This window comes from Hylaeus volcanicus, chromosome 1 (genome assembly GCF_026283585.1).
Source record: "Hylaeus volcanicus isolate JK05 chromosome 1, UHH_iyHylVolc1.0_haploid, whole genome shotgun sequence".
Lineage (NCBI taxonomy): Eukaryota > Metazoa > Arthropoda > Insecta > Hymenoptera > Colletidae > Hylaeus > Hylaeus volcanicus.
In genome coordinates, this window is record NC_071976.1 from 8,742,742 (window position 1) to 8,765,676 (window position 22,935).

Genomic DNA, 22,935 nt, shown 5'->3' on the forward strand with positions numbered 1-22,935 from the left:
ATATTATTAATATTAATTTTTATACAATTCGATCAGGATAGTTATCTCATAAAATCTTCTATATATATATATATAAGAAATAATAATAAGAAAATATATCTTCACTGACAAATATATCTTCTATATATATATAGAAGATTTTATAAGATAACTATCCTGATCGAATTGTATAAAAATTAATATTAATAATATATTGATAGGAATATTTTAAAGATTTAACCCAGATCTAACTCAGATCTTAAGCAACATGCATAGTAATAAATAAGAAAATTCATTTTTATCCCAGGAAGAAATAGTACACCCTTAATCCGTTTGATTTCTGTGCACTATAATGATAATTGATTTTGTTAACATTTATAAGGGTACAACCCCTTGAAACTAAACCACCCTAATTGTACTATTAAGTACCATTATAATTATTCTTGAAAGTAAAGAATTCACACCTCGACGCTACACCAGTTGACGTAGATGTTTCATTTTTAAACTCATCACTGTAATTTAACTCGATCGAATGAGAAGCAGAATTACAGCTGTAAAGGTTTCTTCAAAATTGAGAATCATATGCCCCATTACACTCATCCATCGGCAATTCTCTAGGGTGGAGGAATAAGGTGGAGGGCTTACGAGCATTTCGTGCAGAAAAATGAGAAACACGCCTGGGGAAAATACTTGAGACTAATCCTCTTGATTGAATCAATTTCATCAGGTAATCGAGTGTTTAATTAATCGATAACAGTACCCGAATATAACGGTTCGTACAGATTGCTATTGATAGATAATATTGTTAATGACTAGACTGCGGATCTTTGTGCAAAATAAAATCTTCGCGAACGTGGCTACAAAAATTGTACCTAAATAGGAATTTATTTTGTTCTGTAAATGTTATAACCTGAACTTTACTTTCAATATTTTTTATATTCTTGCATATTGTTTGCATTTTGTAGGTTCATGCGCATTCAAATTTTCTATAAATGCATAAAGATCCGCATGAAAATTATTCTACATTAATTTCGTAATCTTACTTTACACGGACTTCAATAGAGGGCATAGATAAAAACGCATAAATTTCAGCGTATTACTTATTAATCCTATTGCTGTCGTTAATTACATATGACAGAATAAAGAAGAATGTTTGATTTCCTTTTTAAATGGTTTTGAAATGAAATACGATGGGTTTCGTGATGAATATTACACATAGTTGTTTTCAATGTTTGTACGTTATCATTGCAGTCTAAAAACTGATTCAAACAGTGGCAACGGATATGAATTCTATCCGAGTATTAGGTTTCTCAGTTATTCGAATCTCTGCTACGAAACTCAAAACAGATAGATAGATACATATATATTTATTAGCCTGGGACAATATTCCTTATGGACATGAAATTATATCTGTAGAATAGTAACAGTGTGCACAGTGACAGCAGTATATTAATAGAGAAACATAGATCGGAATAGGAATATAAATACTGGTGCCAATAATAAAATATTATTACCATTCATAATATTATGGAAATGAGAATTTAGTCTTATATTCTGCAAGCATTTAGGGTCTAAAACTACAGGGTCCCTTCGGAAAATAATAGTTTATATTTAACGAGTAAAAGGAGCGATCATCGAAATCAATAAAAATAATATAATTTAAAATTAATTGAAGTAAACACAAAGAAAATATACTTGATCGATGCTTAACGAAATCAAACATGCGATGACCCAGCTGATGTTCCTTCTAAGTGTTGGAGTAATGGGAGCATTATTGTTAAAATAAACAAACAGCGAGAGAGGGGGTCTCACCTGCTGTTCAACCCTGTACAAGCGTGCGCCTATCGTCATCGGCTTCACGTTGCCTGCCCGGTCGATTCCGGCCAGATAGCTGCCAGGCTTGCCCAGGGTCTGATCCAATCTCCTTTGTAACTCCTGTGAAAAGGTATGGTTAACGTGCGTACGTATAGTATAGGTACCATTGAAAATCATCGATACTGCCAAATCGGCACGAAATCCGATCAACACAAGTACCTACTTGAGAAGATTAAACCCAATCATAAACTCGGTACCAATATTGGAAGCACGAGTATTCGCGTCTGCGTCTCCTAGGAGATCGCAACTCTAGGGAAATTTTAAGAATCAATTTTTCGACATTGTTTCCAACACGAATTTTGTCCATCCATGAATATTTCATCACTTTCATGGGGCTCGTATTTTGGCTAATCATAGCGTGGGGACTTTCCTTCCCGAGGGAGTAATTTGGTTCTGGGGTGCAGAGTTAGGATTTACCGGTTTATTGATTTCTATGAAAAGAATTAATGTCCATATCTCTCGTTTTTACGTCGAGAAATAAAAGAATACAGCGGATCATTAATTTTATCGACGATAAGTTCCTTTCGATAATTACAAGAATCAGGTCATTCCATAATTATTAAATGAATTACCATTGAAATCTACGCTACGTCATCCAATGCTACGTCATCAAATGTTTATATTCAATGGACACTATGAGGCATTGGTATTTAGCTTTAATAACACGATTAACGAAATAAAATGATATTTGAATAACAATTTAAATACTTTCATACATTAAGCAGATTAAGGGATGAAACAACATTGAACTTTTGTTTCTGGAAACACGCAGTACAATATATACACGGATAATTAACCTAAAAAATTATGAATGAATTTGGAATACCTCGTGTAGGCTCGTACAAAAGGTTCAAATTAGGTCGCATCGCGTTGACAAATTGTCAGAAATACACGTGACGTTGGTTATCCTCGGGGGGAATACGTGAATCATTGAAACATCGTAGTTAATTGTGCACTAATAACCATTAATTAATCGATTTAATTAGGGAAAACACTAGAAATTTTCCACGACAGCAATAACAAGGTAATATCGATTCAGTTTGACGGCTGTGGGCCGTTGATAGCAATGGAATCAATTATGTTGGAGATAATACTGATGCCTGTTAACAAATTAACGAACAATTTGAGAGAAAATCCAATGTTATATAGTTCGATCTAACAGTATGCTAAACTAAAGAAAATTGCAATGTCAGTACTGTAGAATTTTAATTTTTCAGGCGTTTAATTTTATTAAGAATAAATTTTATGTTGTAAGAAAAGAAACTTTTGTATTTGATAAGAGTGTATAAAGCTTTGAATATCTGAACGTAACATTTGGCAGTGTGTTAAATAAATCCAATACTTTCATTTCCCGTGTAACCTGCTTGGCGACCTTGTGGTAGCTGACGAACCTAACGCGGTAACTGGATATCGACCGTCTCTTCGCGAAGTTGAAAATCTCGAGGAAGCAGGAAACGCAAATCGTGCCAGCACGAAGGCTTAAGGGTGTTATCGATTTTACGGATACATAATAAAGCCTCATTCGCTCGAAACTCCCCTCTTAGAACAAAGGGCCGCATATTCCGTGGAAGTTAGATTGCCACGGTCGACTATTTCGCTCGAATAATCGTGATGATTTCGCGTTACTTCCGGTCGACCTGGCGGGATGTATTTCGCTCGGGAAATTTTCGATTCACTTCTAACTGATCGAAAATTAAGACAAAACGAAGATATCTTGTTACATAATAATAATCGCGCACAAATTAATTGCGGAGGGAAACTCACAGTGCGGTATTCAATATCGTGATAATAGGACGTATATACGATAACGATACCGTGACATTCAGCATCCCTAATTGAATATTTTGCAGTACGTAAATTGCAGCCTTTGTTACCCGAAAGTAACGATTCATGCGTGTGTTGATATTAAATATAAAAATGTAAATATAAAAGATATCATTATTTTTACGTTTTGTTTTCAGTTGTTATATGAATAAATATAGTTAGGAAAGATGCGTTATTACGGGTTCAATATGAATCATACTTTTCATTTATTCTTGAAGAGGAGTAAAATAATTTTTAAAGGACCTTTTGCTACCAAAATGGATTACATAATAATTTCGTTTTCTATTATTACATGACTTTTCAATGCAATGCAAAAATCTCTTCACTAAAGCTACGATGAGAAGCAGGATCAATTGCGGAGAAATTAAAACTCTAACTTATAAATTTATCAAATATTATTTTAAACATATAAATGGTTTCACCCCTATTGATTCCTTAAGACTCACGATTGGAATTTTCAAATCCGTCTACGTCTCGAGACGTTTCCAATTTTCTTAAAGTGTCAAAGCGCATGCACGATGATGCTCGATACGCTCCACAGATTGGCACACTATTATGTCGACACCGGATCAAGTCACCCGGCCGTTGGAGTGTTCCGTGTATCGACAACTTCATTGTTCTATGGTTTGACATTGGCTTTATTCACTCCTCGATTGGCAGTGACGTAATAATTGTCGACGCGCAATCTGCATTTCCCCGATGAGAAACGGTGCACGATACTACTGTTGCCTTTGTCATCCCACCTAACCTCCGGTGGTTGCCTGAAATGCTTAGCGTTACTCGCGTCAATCACGAAAATTCGTAAATTTTTATCATCCATCGAAAGCTTCGGGATGGGGAAAGCTCGATTGCTAGATGGAAAATGTATTCTCTCATTCACGTCAATGTCACCAAAATATGCAACATCTAAAATATTTCAAATATCTAAGATGTCTAAAGTAGATTAAAATATATAAAATAGAAATAATAAATATTCGACTTATTCTGCTCAATTTTAGGACTAACTCGTCAATTTCATGGAAACTTTATGAACAATCAGTTGCATAAATAATTAGAACACTCCGTATAATTTAAAAGGGTTTTATAATTTAAACATTCAGTTTCCACTGGAATAAGTACAATAGTGTTCGATCAACGTAGAAGGAATTCTTCCTGAAATTTTCCACAAGGAAACTTGCTTATGCTGTACGAACTTATTTTGACAAGAAGAATATTCCCCTTTACGATCCCGCTGCGCTGTTTGGCGTGTACAGGTGCGCGTGTAAACATTAATATTCGTATTACCAAAGGAACTACCAAGATTTCCGAGCGTCTCAAAGCAGTCGGTTTTTCCCTTAATCAAAATTCCACCCTGGATGCTCGCTGCGATAAACCAGAGCCGAATATTTCGAAACTGTTTCGTGGCCACGAATTTACATCGTGTAAATTTAAAGTTTCGGTACTCGAGTGTATACATTATAAATATTCTTGATCTCGAAATTGCTTCAACTCCAACGTTTTACTTTTTTACTTTTCAACGAAGGAAAGTAAAGTGCAGCGGGTTGTTCGATGAATAAAGAAAATGCACTCGAGGTAGTTACTTAAAGTAAGAATACTTGAGCGAAACTCTATCGTTACTGTTAAATGTTTTATAAATTATTGGCCTTTTAGACAGTGCTTGCGAATGTGGTGCTGAAAGTCAACATTTAGATCATGTCATTTGGCAATGTCCAAAATATGAAAATGAACGTGTTACCCTCATAACAGCGCTTCACCGTCGCAAATACTACCTCCCGACTTGTATGAGGTGTTTCTTATGCGGTCCAGATATTAAATGTCAGATGATTATATTTGAATTTATTAAGCGATGCGCAATAAGAATTTAACTTAATTTAAATTTAATTTAAATTAAATAATTATTATTATTATAATTTTACTTCATTAAAATAATGTAAGCACACAGACGCTACACAAATTAGTTTTAAGTTAATGTATGTAAAAAGGGCGCATTAAGATATGTTATGACACGTATGCTATATAAACCATATTTGGTTTAAAAGCATCAAATAAATAAATAAATAAATTATTGGCCAAGTAAATATATGACCAAATGTAGGCCAAAAATATTATTATATCGAAAAAATCTGAAAGATTATTTTTTTGATAACACTTAAGGGTGTGCTTCACGTATTAATTTGAGTAGCAAAAGTATAAGTGGCATAAACTTTTAGGACGACCTAATGTTTTGAACCACCTTGTAATTTTCTATGTAAATATTATTAATCTGTGTTTGTATGGACATTACCAAGGTAAATATCATTATTTAATTTTGTATTTAGTGCCACGTGTAGCATTGATCTCTTTCAGAATAAAATATTTCGACTCGAATAAACGAAACCACAAAATCGATCCAGGAGTTCCCATCGCACCTTCATATACAAAATTCAGGAAACCCCCTAAACATTCTCATTGATACTCCCAACCTACAGTGACATCCTTACAGCAACACCTAACAAGGAAGAACCGTAATTAATGTTTCAGGACAAGTTGATACTAAGGATGGAACTTCTGCAAGTTTTGAATCGTATCAATTCCAAAACTTCCGTAATCATCGGGTTCGTTCGAATGTTAATGAGGACTACCCATACTCGACAAACTTCTATACTCTGCGAACTTGTCACTTCCAATATATCGGGAATGGTACTGTTAAAAACTGAAACTCCGCGCTTGTTAACGCTTGAACTTCGAAATCTCTTTGAACCTCTTGAATCTTTAAATTGTTCCAACTTGGAAATTTCTCTAACCATCGCGATCGTTCGTGCATTAATGGAGACTATCCAGGACTTTAGAACGTCTTACGAGCTTGGACTTCCAATATGTCGGAACTGGAACTGTCGAGGGATGAAACTTTAAACTTGTTAACGTCTGAACTTGGGTCTCGAAGCCTTTAAATTGTGGGTATCGGACCAAATTGGGTATCGAACTTGAAATTCTAGGCTCGAGAAGATGCGAGCATGTCCCAACGCTGTAGACAAGAATACTCACCTTGATTCGGACCATCATATTCAGGTGACCCTGGCTATACTGCTCGATGACATCGCGCACGTCGTAAGGCTTACGTGCCTGCTGAAATTTCCGTCTCGCCACGAAGTACTTGATCTTTCTGATCGCCCTTATGGCGTTTCGGTGCGCCTCCGTCAACCTGAAAGCGAAGGAAATGCTTGATTCGGAAGTATAGCTCGTGACCTCTGCGAGCACGTTTCGGAATGGGTATTATCACCGAATGACTGTCATTTTTATCGAGGTCACGTTTCGTTGTCGTTAATTTACGATCGGGTACGATTGATTTTCCCCTCGACGGCTCTTACGTAATGTAACGGGCGTGCAAATAACAGAAACTAATTTGAAATTCGTTGGAGACACAGGGTCGAATTATTCCAGTTCGTTTGCTTCGATTTCGGTTTTTATTTAGATGTACAGTGACTTGTATTAATATTTACTTTACTTTATTTATTATTCCAATGTATACCTCACCATAATTCACTTTATATATTTACATATAAGCTTCTGATGAAGTGGTGTTTCAGTGTGTTGAAATAAGTTTTGTTGTTGTTTATGTAAAGTGAGCTTTTGTTAAAATCTAAAAGCTTAGTATGCAATTCATCTGTCTATTTTAGTTGACATTTCAACTATTTTCCTGAAAGGGTTCTAAATATTCTCCGTCGACACATAGACATTGACATACAACGTTTATACAAATAGAATAATTAATTCAGGCATAGAGTAGAGGAAGTTGTGATATTTTTTGCGACGTAAAGAAACAGCTGACAGTTATTTATATCAAATAAAAGTGAACATTTAACAAAGAGTAGACATGCAATCCGTTTGCCATAAATATACTAACGTGTACTAATGCGAACAGAGCACATAACATTACTCACTTTTTATTTAATATTTATAAGGTAAAGACACTTTCATTTGAAAACAGAAACGTCCAAATTCTCGGTTAAACGTTATACAGTGTCTATGTATTGTTTAGAGCCCACCCTCCTCCCTTTTATCAGCTGCAGCACTCCTCGAAAGTGATTTAAGTGACAATCGAAAAAAATGCAAGAGCTCGACAAAAGCATAAAATGAAATCGACGGAACAGTGACGTCCTGAATCTACAATTTCGGAACACGCGACGTCTCCGTCGTAAAATAATTATTATTTCAAGGAAGACGATGTCGGCCGCCGACTGTTCGTGTAACTTTGGCTGTCGATGCTTCGAATTACATGGAAACACTCTCCGCTATTGGTTCTCAGTCCCTCAACGTGGTTTCAGACGACACGCGTACCCAACTACCCAGCCACCTACTCTTGACGAGCAGTTGAGAGGACATTCTCGAGGCAAGTGGTCGTTCTTGATGTTTACGATTCGACGCCGCTTACCGCCGAGTAAAGACGCTTTTTCGCAGCGTTCGGTGCCAGCCTCACGTAGATAACGATTATCGAGTTTTCATTCGAGCAAGGCTTCGTTCGGGTAAAACTTTACTCGAGTATTGTGGTCGGGTGAACAAATATTTGTTCGTTACGTAATCAATAGATCGGGGATTGCATGCACTTATAGTTTGCATTGGTTTGGAGAATCAATACGAAACGTGCGTGGACAAATATTTTATAAAATAATACACAACGAAGTTTTTATGTTCGTGTAGAACACCCTCGGTGTACGCGATACTTTCGTTTTCAGAAATTGGTAGTTATATCGAGATGAATAACGAATTTATTTCACATGTATACGTATCTTTTTTTTAAAAAATGGATGTTCCTTAAACAAAATAAACACGATGCTATCTTTGTACAAGCTGGACATGCATGCGATTAATTAAATGATGTAATTAAAATTTCGAAGAGACACTTTCATAGCAATTCGACTGTACAGTTTCACTAATTCGCAAATTTAAATCGTCGTGGCTCGAGAAACCGCGGTCGCGGCTACTTTCTGAAACGATTTCGCATCCTGATGACAAAGCTAGGGAAAGCGTGGCCAAATAAAAGGGTAAAAGAAGAAACACGGTTCGAGTATCAAACGGAAGGGATGCGTCGCGAAGAAGAGAGAGGAAATCTGGACGCGATGTTCTTTGTGTTAGGGGTTCGAGTACCGCGCACGGCAAAGAATGTAGGCCGTCCGTGAAGCCGAGTAATGCACCGGTGAAAAAAGCACTTACGTTCTGTACTTTTCAAGAAAAAAAAGCCTTTCACGAGAGCCACCACCGCGAGGCAGCTGTTACATCCCTCTTTCGAGAACGGAGTTTCTGGAAATGTCAATGCCGCGCGATGGCGATCGTTTTCCATGATGTTTCACGTAATTCGTTTCGTCTTTGCCACTAATTTTTAATTTATCGATGCAGGCTCTGTTCAATTATAATTGCGTCATAAATCCAAAGCGGACGACTTCACTGCATTAATTTTAATAGCGAATGTTTTAATAAGCAGATTAAGTAAATTGATTTCGATTCTTATGGTTGAATACCCTTCAATATTTAAACGTTATCTATATAATATTTAAAAGTATCTGATAATACATCAGAGACTAAATAAATTATAATTCCGTGGACCGCGAGGTTGTAGACTATTAATAACAAATATTGAAACTCCTTGAAAATTAATCGAAATTTTAGTTTAGAGTATGTACACGTATATTTAAAAATGTGGTTTTTGAGTGCGAACTAAATAAATGTTGGAAGAAAGAATGGTTTACCTGTGATAAACGGGGCGAATTCTTTTCTTTGAAGGCTGCTGAAAATGAAGAAAATAGAAAAGCGAATGAAGTAGAAAATGAGCTACGTTCCACAAACGAAGAAGCTGGCTATAACACAAAAGCAGATGGAGAAAATAGAAATGCAAAAAAGTTAGCAAAAGGAACACGGGAGGGCGTTCATGGGGATTTTATAAAGACCTACCTCGCGATGATACGCCAAAAGGAGAAAGGAGCAAGGGAATGGAGAAAATGAGAAGAAATGGTTGGGAACATCTTGACGAACATGGACGATTTAATTTGAGAAGCGATGCAGAAAATAACAACAAGTGATACGTATTACAAAACGTGTTATTTATTATATAGAGAGGTAATTGTGAAGTCACTACGATCCAATAAATTGTAAGAATTGCTGTGAGAAAAGTGACTTGAAGGTGTTCACTGTTGGTGCTTTTACTCTAAAATTTAGAGTCTATAAGTCTATATGATCGCGAAATGTCAATTTCGAATTACTTCGAGTACCAGATTTTCATTTACTTTCTTGTAAACGTACTTTCAAGCTTTTAGCACTTAATTATTCCAGAATTGTATATTAGTATAAGATAATAATCGATAAACAGTCATAGAAAGTGCATTTCATTAATTATTCTTTTAGAACGTACCAGACATGTCGACCATCTAAACAAATTAATAAACAATTTTTCGTAGCAGTCACGTCATGCCAACTGTTAAACCGTAATTATATTTCGCGTTTACAGTGGCAATAAATAAAACAAGCCTTAAGATGATCTAATACTGATAATGGACATTTATTAGGCAGGAGAAATTGCGCTCTTCAATTTGAGTTTTGTTTGAATCGAATCCGACGATTCTAAGCAGAGTTATAACAGTTTAAAGTTTTCGTAGTAATAGATTGATATGAATGAAAGGGTAGCTTTAAATGGCCTACACGTAATACTCGAAATGCGTACGCGATTCCGAGAAATAGGGGAGACCGTGAACGACCTCGTAGACGACCTTGTCTAACGGAACTTTTTCTTGGAGAGACTCGACAACATTCATTGGCGTAACTATTAGCTTTTCTGTGTTCTTCATTGGCGTATCCATCAATTTTTGTCTCACTTGACAATTTTAGGTAACCTGGTCATTTATGTTTGGAAGGCGATACAAATTCGGTTCTTTTACACATTTCACGGAATGTTGTTTAGGGAGATTTTAGAGCAATATTTTAATCTATAAAAGAATTTATGAATTTATTCTGCATAATTTGACTTGAATTCTTAACCAATATACGTTTTTTGAAGAATTTATAATGAATACACATCCAAAATTTTGGAAGAATATCTATTCTACATAAAAAGAACTTTATAATCTTCTTGTCTATCTTCTACAATAATAACAAATTTAACAAAATTCAACATTTTCGCGTGTTCTCTCCAATTAATAATTAAAAAGCACAAAGTTCAGGCACAGGACTATCGGAAAATTCAGTCCTGGTTATTTGTCAGCCAAACTGCGGATTCAAAGGTGAAAGCCTCGGCAGTCGATGAATCGAATGCATGCACTCGAGTATATGTATATGTCGCGGTTTGCTGTCTCAAAACATTTCCAGCGTGTACTGCCGACCGACCGTACCCTGCTCGACGAAAATTCTCCGGTAATATCGATTCGGCATGCAAAATGAAAGTAATTTGCATGGAGATATAGGCTCCACGGCTTTCCTACGCCCTAATTTTGCCCGTTGTTATCTAGCCCAACGTAAGCGTAAAATAGTCGAACGATATTCCAGCGATGGCCAGACTGAAAGATAGAGGAAAGAGTAGCATTCTGCCAACCCGTCAATTTACACTTCTTTAGGATATCTCGCTTGTAATTCAGAATCCATCAGCAAAGCTTTTCGAGTATATCCTAGTGCGATTGAAATTTCACATTAAATAGTTGTATCAACTTCTTGTCTAGCTTATCTAGTAAGGACTAAAGTTCCAAAAATCTTGAAGAGCCAAATCCAATTTAATATGTTTGGTGTTCGACATATTTTGATTCTTTAAAGCATTTACAACAGGTTGGTTGTCTGTCTGTTCTTGTAATTCAAACTGTATTAGTAAAACCTTTCGAGTATATTCTGAAGAGAATTAAATTTTACATTAAACAGTTGCATCTTTCTTCTCTAGCTTGTTTAATAAAGACTAAAAGCATTTACCAGAAATCAATTAAATATATTGAAAATTAACATTTTTAACTGACTTGAAAACAGAAGGAGTTTACTCAACTCAACACATATATATGTGTACATATACACATAATATATTTTTTTATCCTATCAGCTTAATGTAATTAATAATTTCAGTTGCTTTCTAATATTTAACCAAATACGAAACTATATTTATAACACAAAGAATGTTACTCGCGTTAAAAAAGAATGTAATACCCTTTCGCATCAAGTATTATTATTACAACATTTGTCACGTTCGCACCAAGTAAAGCGTGATCCCACATCAGATCTAAATTGAAATCAAATTGACCCTCGCGAACACACGTTCTATTTTTTACCCAGCCTGCCAGCGATGAATATTGAGGACCGCCGGCGTACGAGTATCGCGAAAATCAATTTGCATCGAAACGTCGTTTTCCTTTCTTCCCATTCCGAAACGCGGAGTTTTTCGCGGAGAACGCGGAAAATCACTATGGGAAAGTATACTTACGTGGTGACCCTTTGCGGTTCTTCGATATCAATGTCAATTTCGTCGCTGGTGGCCTCCGTGACGGAGCTCGTCTGCGAGGTGAAGAGGCTTCCCCTGCCAACCGGAAATACGCTACTCACACTACCAAACTCGAGAACTAGTTCCTTCGACGTTCGAAGCCGCTCTAGAGAAAGTGCCCCTCAGTCGGCTGACGTTTCCTGTCAGCCCAAGTTTCCCCGACCGGCTATTATTTCGCGGTTGAAATTTCCACAGATTTTCCACTCGTCTCACACGCATATTCCCCCACACGTGCTTGTCCCACTTTCGGAGACTCTGAACACGAATCGACGTATTTAGCGATGGTACACGACCATGATTATGCAGCATCGGTACTTGGTGGCGAAGAATTTTAGTGTCACGAGCACGAATGATTCTTTGAGTAGTAGAAGCTATCGATACCTATTCGAATGTCTCGATGTCCTTATAACAGACTTGGGAAGATTTTAATTGAAACGAAAATGAGAAGTAATTACTTGAAATAATTTATTGTGGACGCTTATTTTCAATACAGTTCTTTGAAAAGAAAAATAATACCAATTCATTTGAAATAGCTATTTCAAATAATGAATTGTTTGGCTGTTTTTTTTTTGTTTTAAATTTAATGAAAGAAGTAATCCCTCTATTATCATTGTTCAAGAGATTTTTGTCTGGGTCTCTTTAATATCGTCAAAAATGTTTTCAGGAGAACATTTCTAATAATCGAATAGTAATTTAACATAGACAATTTCACAATAGTCGATACATTTATTTCTCCTTGAGTTTGGATAACAAACATGAATTTGGTTGCTATTTCATCACCTTAGAATTCGAAATCCTAGTTGTACTTATGATTTCACCTGACATCATTTTTGAGAACAATTTCACAATTATTTCAAATAAATATAAAGTAAAATAACATGTTTCTTGGCATAATATTTTAAATAATTTCACTTGTAAAGAATGAAAATCATTCTAAAATAAACAACCTGTTACTCAAAATAATATTTCAATTAATATTATTTAAAAAATGACCAGGTCTGTTTCGAAATAAATATCCGAGCATCGAATTACTTGAAAATAATGAGAAAGACTAGTGATATACTTATCACGCCCATCGCTATACGTGTTCCGCGCATGCTCTTTCGCAATTTCGACTGCTCGCTAATTGATCGATTCAAGCTGGATCCGATCGCGATCATGCTGTTACGTCTCAGACACGTGACGTCGAGAATCTCGCGAGGAGTTTCAAATCGAAATGCTCAAGGTTGATTACCAGCGACGTTATGTTAATTGCGTTACTTGGTCGATTCGCAGGGGAATAGCGGGTGACAGTGACTTGTGAAATCTCGTTGAGATCGTGCCAGTGAAGTATTTGCGGTGTTTTCTTTAACAGATACACGTTTCTCCTGTCTATTTTTCGGTAATTGCCAATAACAGCCGACTTTGAGGGTTTTCTCTAGAGCAATTTACAAAATTGAACATCCAGATCACGGAAGTGGCAGTATAACGGAAATTCGTCATCCTCCTTTCTTACTGAATTAAGGATATTAACTATAATTAGACTGCGAATTTTATACATTTATGGAAAACATACAAAAAATATATATATAATCTATGTAGAATACATTCTATTAATAATAATATTTATAGTTTGTTTTGCATAAGTGCATAAAATCTGTAGTTTAACTGTAAGTGTCGTTTAAACAATTTCCTAATTCATAATATTGATACATTCGAAAGCAGAAAAAGATTTTTAAGGAAAGGAACAGAATTAATTTTAATTATATAATGTCGAACGTGTCTGTTGTGAATTTAATAAATATTCATATCATAAACATATTAACCAGAAATTATATCGTAAATATTCATGAATTTCCTTTCTCTCTCAAATCTCTGTTGTAAAATATTTATTTCAGAAACGCAACTCGAACGAACAATTCTGTGAAAAGTAAACGAGCCTCGTGAAAATAAATACTAAATTAACAACATACACTCGTTGAACATTCTAATAAGAATAATGCAATATGAAATCATGCATTACTTATGTTTATTTTTTAACCCTTGAGTCATGATTCTTTAAATAAATGACTTTCTCGATTACACAAATAAAAACCTTTTTGCATCGAGCATTGTTGCGACCAAATAAGTCACTAATTTATTTAAACAATACATTTCGTAAGTCAAGAAGAGCTACTCGAATCGCATCTCTTTGAATAGAGTGCAATTGCATTATGCAGATGCAACGTTGCACTTTCGTGAAAAGTGATGTCGCAGGAAGATAAACATTAATGTATCACTCAGCGTTTTCTTCCGCGAGCCTTTACCTTTAGCCAGGCAGAAAATACCACACGTCCCGTTTAGGTGAACCATCTTGGATATCGTGATAGAGCTTTTGAAGAATCAGATTTCTTAGTGAGTGATAAAGCACCAGTTCGGTACAATAACAGTGCGTTCTCAGACACCCGATGAAGCTGGTGAGTGCAATGCTAACAGAACGTTGAAATAGTCATTAAAAAAGTACGGTTCATCCTTTGGTGACCACCTACGTTAATTTCAGGATGAATTTTGCTAAGTTTCGTTTTGGAGACGTTTCGAAAACTATCGCGAACTCTATCGAATTTTAATTAAGCGATGCGATCGAGAAGAAAAATTCGTAGCTGATGAAAGCTACGTAAACTGTAACTGTAACTACACTTTGTAAACTGTATCTCTGTGCAACGAAAGCAATCGATCACTTTGCTTAATTAATACCATACACAGAAAACGGAAAATTCTTCTGTAAAGACAGGAAGTAATAAAATCGATTCGAAAATGTATTTTCATATCGAGTACATATGCAAGTGCTCGGCAGGGAGGATTTATTTTCTAGTTTTCTCGATTCAGCTGAACCAAAATGAGTCAGTAATGTAAAATCGCGTTAGTTTAGTTGAGATCTCGGAGATTTAGGGTGATTTAAAATCGCGATGTGATCCTTATTAGAGGGAATTTTAAATATTTACTGTAAAAATTTACTATGATTCGAGAGAATCCCCAGATAGTTTTAATAAAAATAATCTTAATGAAAGTTGTAATCACGTAGTATATTTTCATTATAAAAATTAAGCGTATATAGAATATTTAGAAGATAAACAACAAAGGAAATCGGTTCGACAAAATGGTAACATAAATATGTAGGATTTGTTTACTTTCCAGGAAACGTGTGAACGGGTCATCAAAAAGTTAAGTGTGTGGTAAAGTGAGAAAATTGTTCATTAGTTGAAGAAAAATTGTAAATAGAAGTTGGAAAGCAGTGTACAAGTTTGTGCAAAATCATAAAATGTATAGAGAAGATAAAAAGCAACTTAACATTTTGTGATAAACGTGCCAGTTTGAGAAAAACGTGGAATTCATTCGTGTATAAATTGTGTAAAAATTGTATTGAAAATGGTGAGTGTGTCCTAAAAGAATGTGTACATTTAGAATTAATGTAATTAAAAAACCACATTCAACATAAAAATGTGTACAGACCCATTCAAAGGAAAGAAAAATAGAGAAATGTCATTTTTATGAATGAGAAAAAATTCGATTCCGGTGGTCTTTATAGTTGAAATTATTTTTACGCGAAGCTAATGTTGTAACACAATTATTAAGTTTGTATCGTTATTGCCCTGTATCGATTATATTATTCAGTACACTATTACTGTATTTTTAATTAAAAATGAGTTTTCTCGGTACGATTTCTTTTTTATATTTTCTTTAATTATCTCTAACGATTTTACATCATTATTATCATTTAATAAATATCATCAAAAACATACCTCTAGCAACCTTTAACATCTTCGATGATCATTTTAAACAAACACAAGATGGTTTCAGACACGAAACCAGGAAAGTTTAATTCCGTATTTTCAGGAATCATTTTGGTATGAATTTACATATTCACGTAATTTTAAGTAAGATAAGTTAAAATCGATATGGCGAAACGTTTTCTTTTTCTGGCTAGTTGGAAACTTTCCCGGGAAATCTTGAACCTACCAACGGGATCGAGAGATCGCTATAGATAGTTCGGAGTTACTGTAAATCGTAAAACTTCAAGCGGAGCTCCGAGCACCTTCGTCACGGAGCATGCAAATTATTCGTAACTCCTTCCCCACCGAGAATTCGCGTCGCCCCTCGCACTCGAGCAACACTCGAAACCCGACAGGGAAACAAATTCGCCTCGCGGAGTCCATTTCGAAATTTCACGTGGCTTCAAATTTTATTCCGAAACCCAGCTGCTTCTCTAATTTTAAGCAGATTAAGGAAATCCGCTAGTAATCTTTACCACAACGCTTAGGAAAGGTACTGCTCGGGTATGTCGACGAAAGTATTTGCGATATCACGAAAGAAATTATTTGGACAATTTTTTTGTATAATATTCTGCTTGTAACTTGTTTAAAAAATAATTGTGCCACGTGTGAATTCGTTAGGCACGCAATGGAACATTTTAACTGTAATACAGTCGCCAGGTTGTGCAGCAAAGTAACTTTAAACGTTAATAAATATGAGCAAATTAATTAATTAATTACTGACTGTAAGCTATGTATATGACACTATCTATGGAATTAATTTTTAATTGAACACCTTTTTCACAGACTATAGTGGCTCAACAGTAAAAAGATCAGGAATAAACAAATTGTATTTTTTAATTTCTAAATGCATCGAAAAGATTACATGAAATATCATTCGAGTAATTTTTTTAATTTCCTAAAGAGACTAATCACTTTATCAAATATTTAATCTGATGTATAATTTAAATTGAATTATTATGATTAATTTATAGTCCCATTTAGACAAACCCTTTTTTCTATGTGATGTTTTATTTCCTCAATAAATAAATTTAAAACCTAATCTTTTACCTTCTTTTACTATGCATAATAAATTGATAAGTTATATTCAGAAAACTAGGCATCCGCTCTAGATGGTTAAAGGATAATAGTAAATCGACTTCGAATTGATTCTAGAATGAAATTTTCAAACTGAATGAGAGAAATGATTTCGCTCGACTCAGTTTTCCTGAACGTGGAATTATTCGAGGGGAAATTCGGCAAGCTATCCATTATCCGAATAAGTTTTGTACCTCGGCAGAGTTCGAAGAAAGTTCTACTCGAACGATTTCATTAAGACTATGGGAAGTACAAATTTGCCAGATGATTATGCACAGGGTGATTCGTAATTGCAGGGCAATGCTTCAATTAGTAAGTCTAGAACACGAAGCAAGGAAATATAATAAGGTTCTAACCGCATCTAATACGAACTAAAACTACGACTTCTTCTTTACTAGCGATGAAATAAAATATTAGTCATTCTGTACCTGAAGAACGTTTGTTCCTTGTGGCCGAAGAGGTAAGATGGCAGAGTGAATACACTTACGCTGCAGTATTGGCGGAAACAAAATGCAGTATAACTTGTTTTGCATTCGAAATTTACTCCTTAAATTATTGCAGTGCAATTAAGAATCAAGTACCACGTGTATAATTTTCTTTTGACTATACTGTCTATTCTAAAGTAACTTTTAAAATTTGGCCTGTCATACGACACAACCAATTTTCCCAAAATTTTAAAAATAAAATGAAATAAAACACGATTGAGTTTCTACTATTCAGGGCTTTCTGGTTAAAGTTTTTCGGAAAACCGTTTCATCGAATCATCAGCATTCCAGCTAGCTTCAACGGGGGCCTGAGGACACATTAATATTGTATACGATATGCACTGATATTGGTACTGTATAAACTGCAAGAACCGAGACCTTCAAGAAGCTTCGAGCTTCAAAGATTTCAGTCAACAAAACATGCTCATATTACGAATATATATTCGTAGAAAGCTCCTTACGATGAAATTAATGGGAGCTTTGATTCACGATTTTCTATTCGCCTGTAAATGCACCCTATTCTTGTTTATATCAATTAAATGATTGTATATTACTGACAAATACAAGATTCAATCGTCTGCTAAATAATATTTGGCATTATTAATATCAGGGTTCCTTAATTTATTACTGACACTTCCTGATCTAGATTAGATGTCGGGTTGCCAGGAGACTGACACTGAGCATCTAATGCGACGTATTAAATTGTCTAAACTGATTTAGAAAACAGAGAGTTGCTTTAGAACAAATTTTATAGGTACCAAATTCTTGTCTTCTAAATAGAGAACTTGCGATGGAAATATTAACGGATAAAAATTCTATTGCTTTCTACGGGTACAATTGCATATTTACGATTTGTAACTTCACAAATTTAAGGTATAAATTCCGCGACTCGCGAATAGGTCTGTAACTGTTAAAATAGCACTCCAACTACTTCAACATTCAAACACTCTCCAAAACCTCTCTATTGGGAAGGGAAATTCCCAGTAAACTTTTCGAGCTTAATCACCGAAGAGTTAATCGACTTCGGAGATTGGAAATATGCAAATTGCCCCGACTATTCACAAGTATCTGTCTGCCTAAGATAAAACTTGTCCTACTTAAGAATTCAAGCAAAACTCGTCCACGAGGCTTGACTTCACTCGACAGAACAAAAAATTAGTTAAAATTCTCCTTCGTTTCCAAAAATCACGAAAAGTAATCTCAGTTTCAATTCGACGAGCCACTAGACTCATTTTTCTTTAGCTCTCGTACTCCAGCGCAACCCGAAACCTTGCTGAACGCTAACTGGCCTCGTTCACACCACCGTTTCTCAGCCATTCGATAACCACTCGGTCTGATAAGAAATCGGTCCAGTCTTATTACCAGCTCGCTGCATTTTATTATCTGATCCGATCGGGGAATGGATTTCAAGTTTCGTTTCAGTGAGATGCTGGCGTTTTCATTTTCAAACTAGGATATGTATAATAATTTTTAATTATCGAACTGTGGAATGGATTTAAGACTTCACTGGAGTGAGATGGCTATGCTTGGATTCTAATCTTGAAACTAAAATTTATAGAATAATTTATAAAAAAAATATCCTAGTAACGCATATCATTGAACGACTATCCATTCTGTTTTAAGCCATAGAGTGTTAGCCAGAGATGTACGCTGGCAATGCTTTGTAAAACATAAAAATATTTCTTCTTTCCTTGGTGGATCTAATAATTTAATCAACGACACCAGCTGAAGTCTCTTAGAGCTGGTGCACCGACCACGAAGAATTTAGGGGATGATCTTATACGAAAACAGATGATTTTTTAATAAAAGAGATTTCGTTTAAGATTCCTGGTATACCTTTGAGTCCGAGTGCTTAGGCCCGTTTTCTGCAAGTTTCGTTAAGGAAATTACTCCATTTAGCAGTCAACTGCAGCGACTACAAATTGCGTCCACGTAAAAGGTTGTTGGACAAGGTTTACCGAGAAGTCAGCATGGAATCCTGAATGAAACGCTCTCTAATTAAGAAACTACCTATTTCCATAAAGGACCATCCTTAATTCAAAAGGTGATACGCCAGGTCTCAAAGAAACGTACTGCGTCGATTATTAATGTTTAATTCCAAGTTTTTTTTTTCTCATTTTTTTTAGAAACAGGTAGTAGGACCTATTTAAATAATTATTGAAAAAAGTCGTATATTCTTTAATTACTAAGACGCTTTTTTTTTGGATGAGTGTATTTTATATAATCTAAAGGATTTCTTCTTTGCAGTTTTAAATTTGTACTTCGAGATAAAAGTTACAATATAATAGTGAATCGTGTTTCGCGATCAGTTTGGTTAGTTCAGTATTGACATTTTGTTCTGAAATTGGCTAACTTTATCATTGATTAGGTGTTCGAGACTGTTTGATGCCGAGCTTTTATCCCTTCCTTGCCACGACCACTTTAACAATTACTACTCCAAGTGTCGTATATACATATTCCAAGGTACGTTACTTTAATTACCTGTTTCTAAAGCTATCGAGTTAATACACCTGATATTGTATACATATCAAAGCAGACCTGTAACCTATCACCCTACAAAAGTAAATTAAAATGAAAAAGCCGTTTGAGTGAACCTCCTGTTACAGCTCGCGACTGAGAAAAATGCCTCGAAGGGATGTAATCGTGGTCTCGGTACCCTTTCAATAACTCCACTCAGAGGTCTTTTCGCAACAGACGATCGTAATCGCCATGGATAGCGAAAGGGTGAACGTAATCCGATAATTTCGATTCCCCAGCGGGCCAGTGGTGAACGGTGGTGTGAAAGAGGCCTAACGAAGAGGAAAATCAATGACCGACTCACCGGTTGTCGCGCCTGGCACGGTTCGGTGTTCCCGCCTTGGGCTCTTCCATGTAGAAGATAACGTCACCCTCGTTCTCCATCCTTTGATTGTCGTTTTGGCCACCAGCGTCGCCGGCAGCGCCACTGGAAACGCCGCCGGATATCGTGACCGGCGGCAACGATTGCTGCTGCTGCTGCTGCACGTCCATCCGGTTCCGCGACTTCCGCCTCTTCAGTACGCTCGCCTTCTTTGCCACCTGGATCATCAGAGACTGAACCCCCGGTGCCCTCCCATTACAACACACGTCGAACACAACATGCACTACCCCTACTAGCGGGCACCAGCTCGGCTCCGAGCACGGATATCCATCTGAAAAGCTCCCTGGCTCGACGACATCTAGTCGAAGGTTTGCACCACCCCATTGAGAACTTAGGCTCGTCGCGGTCACGCGGTCTCTCTTGTTCTACCGTCACCGACCCTTTACTTGACAGGCGCAGAAGTTCGTTACGAGGATCGCGAAGGGTTGATTTTTTTATGTGCATCTATATCAAAATGTTTTTATTAGATTCGTGGGAGTCCAAGTAAGGGGTTGTTACACTTGCATGATTTTATTATTTTAGGGAGCAAAGAGACTCTGCGTCTACGTTATCAAGGTCGATATTTGAAAGGTTGATTTTGGATGTGCATCGATTTCAAGATGTGTGTTTACAATTACATTCTTTCAGTAGTTGGAGTCCAAATAAGGAGTGATTACACTTGCATGATTTTATTATTTCAGGGAGAAAAGAGACTCTGTGTCTACGTCATCAAGGTCAATATTTGAAAGGTCGATTTTGGATGCGCATCGATTTCAAGATGTGTGTTTACAATTAGATTGTTTCAGTCGTTGGAGTCCAAATAAGGAGTGATGACACTTGCATGATTTTATTATTTCAGGGAGCAAAGAGACTGTGCGTCTACATTATCAAGGTCAATATAGGATTTCATTGCTCTCTCGAGAAAACCCTCGTAAGGGTTGATGGACATCTTTGGACTATCTGATCGGTGTGATTTAAATACAAAATTTTAGACAGCACTTTATAGATAGAAACTGGAAGGGTTCGACCGTCTGCACCGCGGCTAACGACACCAGTGGGACAGTGACAAAGTCGAACGGTTCTTCGAGACGAACGATTCTTTTTCAGAATATGTTCCAGCAATTGGAATACGGACGAGATAAAGGTGAAATGTAACAGTATTTCGATCAACTCTGGCATAAATATCGAGGTGCTCGCAAGTAATTACCGTCCCATGAGGACTTAGACAATTTATGTAAAAAATGATCACGTTTATTATTTATATATCGCGATGTTGATAAAAAGATAAAGCTGCTATCGGAATTCTAGTTTATATTACGTTTATTATATTAACTTATAAAATTCGTGTCGCTTATGTTGTTCGTATTGACATGCGCGGAACGTACATTAAGTGTACAGTTTATTTATAAACTCTCCATTTTGATTTGAGTTTCGATAACGAGGAAAACTGGCACTGAAAAATGGAGAGGTTTGAGGGTGTTTGACGGGATGGAAGAACACAATGTGATTTATGTATCCAGAGATTAGGGTATGATTTCCATGAGATTTAACCCTTTCACATAGGGAAACTCAGACACAATGACGTGACACAAAAGACGTGATAGAAATGGTATTCGTATTACAAAGTATTATAAGGTGTAACTGTAGCCAAGCCCTACTTTTTTGAAACAAACCAATTCATGGGAATTTTGTAAAAACTGTAAAAATGTTTTGTAAAATTAAAATTGAGAAATTTTGGGCATTGGCGTCGTACCATGTTTACAAAATTATTTTTACATACATTTACTAAAATGTAACGGTTGTAAGTGTCTTGGTCGTGAATAAATTTAATCGAAAACTATCGTACTTAAAAATAGCATCTATTTCTAGTGGGCCCAACAATTATTCTCTGTTTGTCATCTCAAGGCACTTTATATCCTGCAACTCTATTATTACTCCAATATAATTCGTAGCAATAGATAATCCATACACCAGCGCAGGATGCGTTATGAATTAATAATCAGTCTGTATGACGTAGAAAACTGCTGCAGTTCATAATTGAACCCACAGACAAGGTATTTATAATAAATGAGTCACATTACATTTTCCCACGGAGACAAGATAATCAAATACGATTGTCATTAATTATTATTTCTATAAAAACTATACACAAATGGAAGAAGGAAAATGTCTGGAATTTTTGTTGAATAAAAAGAACGATATTTATTCATGAGATCGATTAAGAGGTGACTAATGAAATTGCGTCCACGATTTTTTGCCGTCACGCTCGTAACACCCACTACAGTTTTCAACGGAAAAAAAAGGAAAATAATCCTTCTTTATTTTACGAGAGACTATAACAAAACCCACGACACTAAACCCGGGTCTTTCTCCTAAAAGTTTATCGAGTTTTTTTACGTATACACGTAGGAACCACCTCACCCCCCATCCCTGATGCCACGTCGAAAATGAAACGAGTTTCCGTGCACGAATGACGAAACTGGGTCAGTATCAGTTTTCAAACCTGTTTTCGGGGCTGCTAACATAAACTCCGTATTAACGTCATATTCT

At 36.0% G+C, this 22,935-nt stretch overlaps 1 protein-coding gene across 6 annotated transcripts in view; it reads right to left on the reverse strand.

Moving 5' to 3' along the window:
* Positions 1-22,935, reverse strand: part of LOC128884537 (potassium voltage-gated channel subfamily KQT member 1) — a 91,578-nt gene that overhangs the window by 16,455 nt on the left and 52,188 nt on the right. For 2 of the 6 annotated variants that reach the window (XM_054137973.1, XM_054137971.1), the window contains 5 exons: positions 20,329-20,579; positions 17,451-17,510; positions 12,101-12,193; positions 6,703-6,859; positions 1,792-1,914 (listed from right to left, as the gene is read on the reverse strand). In XM_054137973.1, the coding sequence (XP_053993948.1) occupies positions 1,792-1,914; positions 6,703-6,859; positions 12,101-12,193; positions 17,451-17,510; positions 20,329-20,579 (684 nt within the window). The remainder of the gene's footprint in view (positions 1-1,791; positions 1,915-6,702; positions 6,860-12,100; positions 12,194-17,450; positions 17,511-20,328; positions 20,580-22,935) is intronic. The other 4 variants (XM_054137977.1, XM_054137974.1, XM_054137972.1 and 1 more) reach the window with 3 other exon arrangements.